The following is a 6,156-nucleotide window of genomic DNA, read 5'->3' as shown; positions in this document are numbered from 1 at the left end:
CCTCATGAGCACAGATCTTAAAAAATCGAGGTTATTCTGAATGATAATTTGCTTCATTGTCAATTACCGAATAACTCTTATTTGAATTTAGATTGGACATAAGCGCGTGGAACCCATACGATTGCTCTGGTTATCAGCCTTCACAATAGAAACATCCGAATTTAAAACATGCTTCATCCCCCCCATAACTGTGGTCGGCAGTTTTCTTTTAGGCCTTTAAGAAAAAACATGTTCTTGGACTTGTCTTTCTTCGATATTGGAGAGGAGAAATTAAAACCACCTAAAATAATTCGCATATTTATTTCCAAGGAATTGGCTTAGCACCAGCATTTTAATTGCACATATCTATGGATTAATTAGATACACCCGTTTGCATTAGAATAAAAATGGTTAAAGAAAACATTCTAGTTTTTTCCCCGAATTTTTTATAACATACATCAAGATCAAAAGTAAAATTAGATGTTCTGTAGCTCATCAAGATCCTTAATTTCATAAATTAACCTAGGTGAGTAAATCAAGAAAAAGAAGCGAAGTTCCTGTATATATATATTATATATTCCTCTCTGGATTTTCTTGAGCGGAAGAACCCAACAAAACAACAATTGAAACTAAGAGAATTAAGATTTGAGAAAAAAATAAATAAAAGAAAAAAGACGAGTCATAGCCACAAAGCTCCAGCATCTTTCAGGATGGGCACTAACTCACCAGAAATATGAGTAGCCATCACTCTTTCTAATCCACCAAACAGCTTTCCTCCAACAAAAACCACCGGAAACTGCACTTGGCCGCCGTCTTCTCTTTCTGTATCACCATCTATGATTGATAATTCATCGATTATGGCGGTTTCTTCCTTCTCATCCACCTCAAACACGGCAGGGTTAACACCGAGCCCTAGCAACAGCCTCTTCACAACGTGGCACATGCAACACCCTCGTTTCCCAAATACAATAACAGAATTCTCTAGCACTAATTTTTGTACATAATTTTCTCCATTGGCTAGTACTAGGACATTACCGCCATCTCGTGAAGGTAACTGCCGGTTGCTTCCGCTGGTCGCAGTGGCCGGGATGTACGTTCTGAAAGGAATTGCTTCTTGCATTATAAATTGAAACGACACAATGTCAAGAGAAAATTCTTTTTAGAAATAAGAAAGGAAGGAGAGGGGGGAGATTAGCATTGAGGGTAATGGGCTTTTAATGGAGGAGAAAAAGGAAGACTCTAACATCAACCGCAGTTACGCAATGTTTTACGTCACAGGACTGTGGGTGACGTGGTTTAACGTCACCACTTGATAGACGCATTCCTAGTTGCTACATCTCACTGCTTAACAACCATGACCCTTTCCATTTCTCTGTAGCCAAAAAAATATTACTTGTACCAATTATTCTAATGATTTAACAAAAGAAATCCGAAAAGGGAATTTCAAAAATCATCCAAAAGGGTAATTTCGTTTCATTGAGGTTTCCATACATTTTTCTGCTAAAATGATAAATCAAGTAATTGAAAAGTCCTACATTTTAAACCTAATTCAAATAATTCTCTTTGAAATTTTAATATTTTTTAGCATTAAGTGAACCAATCTTTTTTATAATATTTATATATTTAAATATTTTATCATAATCTTTTAGATTAAGTTTGATATTGAATTTAAAAAGAAAACGACAATATTGGTGACAACATTTTCTTGTTTTTAAGAAGATGGTGAACAATTTCTAGGCAACTAGGTAGAAAGTTATGCCGAGTTACTAAGAAAAGACTTTTTCTTTCAAGTTTGTTTATTTATTCTTTTTTATTTTAATAACCTTATTGTCTTAACTAAATGATGCTTCTTTTTTCCTTAACTTTCTTTCCACGTAATTTACTACGAAATCAGTATATGACATTGTCCATTTTCAAGGGTTTAAGTTGATACATGACGTCTTTTTGTTTTTTAAAGTATACTAGTGACATTGATTTTCAATTATATACTCAATTAATTTTATTTAAGGTCGGTTAAACTTCTTTCTCCATTAATTATAAAAATAATTTAAAAGCACAAGGTTTTCATTAAACTTTGTGACCAAACAGAAGTGATATCTCCTCCTTCGAGTGAACACAAAAATCACTTCAAGCATATTCTTTTTTTTCTTTGAAAATACAAAGATCCCACTTGTTTGTTTATAATTAAAGCAAAATATAAAAATATAAATTATTTACTTTAAAAATAGATGGCCATCCGTATATCAAATAAATTAATTAATAACACTCCATCCGTCCCAATAAAAAGAAAGATAATCTATTTTTAATTTATACGAAATATAACTTTTTCAGTTAAATTGAATTGAGATTTTTTTTTTTTTACTTAACCTCATTGATTTTTATGACTATTTTATTAAAATATCCTTATTAAAGCTACTCTTTCAAGGTATAAAATGTGAAAAATTGATCAAAATATTCCATCCGTTATAAAAGGATAATTATTTTTAATTTAAATCTGGACTGAAAAATATAAATAGCCATAATAACTATCGTGATTTTTATGATGATTTCAGTAAAAATATCTTTGTTAAACCTACCATTTCAAAAATATAAAAATTAATTATATATACAATAATATCTATGTTAATTAATGAAGAGTATCTATAGCAATTAGAAAAGAAAAATAAACTATAATTTGAAACTGAGATTGTCTTTCTTTGAGATGGATTATTCACATTTATTATAAAATAGGTATTAAGGCTAAATATAAGATTATAGTTTACATATTTATTGCAGTGATATAAAAAGTAGGCAGCCTCATTCCATAAGAGTATAATTAAGATATCACTTTGTTGATATGGGTAGAAAATTTATTTAAGTAAATTGTTGGTATTTTAAAAGGATAACCTGACATCATTTTCTTGATATGAAACAAGGAGAATTCAAGGCTTTAGTTCATCAACCATCATCCCATGACCTCATTAAATGTCCGTCTCTAATCAATAACTAATTGCATATTTCATTATACATATAAAAGGTGATGCATGTAAATTATGTTTAAAATCTTTTCATGAAAAATATGCTTATTCTAAATTTTATATGCTTATTATCTAATTATGTTCTATTACAACACTATGTATTTATAAAAAAAAACTATTTTATTAATTGAATATATCAATCACTTAAATTATTTAATTATATAAATAAAATATATGATTATTAATAAAAATATTAAAAAATAAAACATCCATGCTAATAATATAAAAAATATATATAATACTTTTCAATATTTTTTAATTTTATATTCTACTTTTTTTATATATGCATCTTATATTTTTTATGTTTTTCAAGAATCCAGCCTATAACATGAGGTTAAAAGATCAAAATAAATTATTTTATTAGTCCTTATTAAAAAAAAATTAATTTTTAAATTTTTTTTATATATTCATGTTATAAATATATTATTATTATTTTACGGTTAAAATACCGACTATACTTTTATATATATTTATATAAGATTGTCACACTTATAAAAAAATGCATTATAGTATTTATATGCTTCTAATAGAAATCTTTAAAAAATGAGACTTATAAATTAATTCGAATTATTATGAAATTATTAACTCATGCTTAATTTATAGATGGCGGGTAAGGATCATAGTATTAATGTGTGGCCCAACATGTATTCCATGTATAATGTTTAAAGATTAGTATGAATAAATGACTTTAAGATTATATCAAACAGCCGAAAGAATTAATTATTCTGTCTTTTGATATTTGAATTATGAAGTCAGATACTTACAAATACTTTGTTTGTGATGATATTTTTGGACAGAATTACAGAGGTAGATAAAGTCTGGTGGGCCAAATAAAGCAGTTACACCGAAAGCAAATAGAAGAAGAATCACAAATTACAATGAAGCTCCAAAATTAATTACTAGCACCAAACGGGACACAATGAATTGAAGAAAAGCCGTTATTGGACGGACGGTGAAGGCGTGTACACGTCAACAATAACACCAAAATTTAAAAAAAAAAAAAAAAAAAAAAAGGAAAATGACATTCCACATGGTCATATAATATAATAAGACTATATCTCCGTACATCATCCTTCCAATCCATATTGGTTTTCGCCACATGTAAATTCGGATAATGTTTCTTCCGTGGCTCCTCTTTCTGTGTTCTCCATCTCACCTCCTTCTGTCTTTTAATCCACTTGTCTTTCAAATATATATATATATATATATATATATTTTTTTTTTTTTTTAAGAATAGAAATCAATTATCTAATAATTAAATATAAACATAATAGTATATGTATTATTCACTAACAATTTAGGTAAATCGTATCCCTTTATTTTAATCTTTACTTGCTATGAAAATTTGTTGTGCATATTTTTCTAATTAGCTGCAGTGTTTGTTGCTAATTATCAAACGTTTGCATGCAGCACTCGGAGATAGACGAATCATATTAATATATACTTTGTTGATATTTGATAAACCCACCGACAAAAATAATACGGATATTAGTTTTCTTTCTTCAGAAATTATTTAATAATATAGATAGATAGATAGATGAAGCCAGCATGTTTTATATGTGCACGATCCTTTACAAGGCAGAATTTTCGCTTTTCGTTTGTTTCATGTTTTAAGACAAAAACAACAAATTAACTGTTGAGTTATTTTTGGTACATTTAAAGGATAGTTCCATTCATTTTCTTTTTGGCATTAGAAAAGGCTAAAATTTGTTATGAAATTGATTATCATTTAAATAGCAAGCTGCATGAATAAGGGACATTTAGTAAAATAATTAATCATTTTGGTTTGTGACTCTCATTGGACCCGAGCAAAAGTATATTTATATGCCATACAATTTGGGAGGATGAATTGTAAACATGATATTTTCGACAAGACAAAAAATGAGGGGATTATATTAAATTTTCAAGACTTGCATGGATATAAATGCGCACTGCCTTTCTAGAATTTTATCATTGCTCATAAGAATATTGGAATGTGGCTTTTTAAGCTACATATATGGTGCGGCAAAATTCCGAAAAGAAACTGAAAACCGAATTAAAATCGATTCTAAACCGGTGCCGTATGATTCCAAGAAGACGAAGATTTTCATTTAGTTTTATTCCAAAAATTAGGTATTAACTCTAGTTCAATTGCTATTCCTAAGAATTCGTTAATCAGAAGCTTATTTGTAGCTTGCTTTACTGATTGACTCATAATAGTCTTTTCCACCAATTTGACCCAACACAAATCCAAGAGCCAACTTATTATAAGTCCCCATTTCCAATCAAATACAAATTCACACTTGAATCCCAAACTACCCTGCAAAAAGAATTATCATACTTCAATGGATGAAGAATATAGTCTTTATCATCCATCTTTTACATTACCTTTTTTTTTTTTTCTTCGTCTCCCCTTTAGCAGCTTGCTTGCACCATTTTAAATTTGTCTCTCTGATGTGGTTAAAAGCAAAACATTGACGTGGAAAAGAAAAAGCTACAATTAAGATTTTAGCGGAAAAGATACGCATTTGAAATTTGATAAAAAACGGACCGATAATTTATATGAGAAATTCTTGCTTTAGATTTCATGTGTATATATCACAAAAAAATAGAAAAATGATAGATATATATAAAAATTTTATATTTTATAATAAATAATTTACATATATTTTATTATTTAAAACTAATTAATATATATCAATTATTTATTAATTTAGCATATAAATTGAAATATACACTAAACAAAAATCTTTGTAATTTCAACAGTGCATTAATTAAAGATCCCCATCTGGTATACAACTAGGAAAAACAACACATCCCTTCCTTCTTAACGTGAATACTAAGACTGTTTGCCACCTCTAGTGCCGTTATTCGGAGCCCGCAATTTCTGACTCCTATTTAGACTCGTGAAACCATGCTAGCCATTGCCAATTTAAGAGGGAATTTCCATCTAACAATTCCAAAAAAGTAGACCTTTTAAAGTAGGGAAAAGAACAGTATATATCCATCCATAGACATATATGGCATCTCTGTTCTTTCTTGAGCTGCTTTGCTAAATCATATTCCCACTCATAAGCACGTATAAAACATGTATTCCACAATTGCCAATGCTGAGTCAAGTTCTCTACCCAAGTTCCAATTGTTAGGTTTGCATTTCATTCAGCCACATTTTTCAATAATC

The 6,156-nt window shown here is 28.9% G+C and overlaps 1 protein-coding gene across 1 annotated transcript; it reads right to left on the bottom strand.

The window, feature by feature from the left end:
- Window positions 1–524: 524 nt before the first annotated feature.
- Window positions 525–1,190, bottom strand: LOC8288062 (glutaredoxin-C9). Its single transcript, XM_002509373.4, has one exon. The coding sequence runs from the start codon at window positions 1,097–1,099 to the stop codon at window positions 659–661; it is 441 nt and encodes a 146-aa protein (XP_002509419.1). The 5' UTR covers window positions 1,100–1,190; the 3' UTR covers window positions 525–658.
- Between the last annotated feature and the right edge of the window lie 4,966 nt (window positions 1,191–6,156).

This window comes from Ricinus communis, chromosome 5 (genome assembly GCF_019578655.1).
Source record: "Ricinus communis isolate WT05 ecotype wild-type chromosome 5, ASM1957865v1, whole genome shotgun sequence".
Lineage (NCBI taxonomy): Eukaryota > Viridiplantae > Streptophyta > Magnoliopsida > Malpighiales > Euphorbiaceae > Ricinus > Ricinus communis.
Note: the sequence above shows the minus strand (reverse complement) of the source record. Positions and strands in the feature narration are given on the sequence as shown.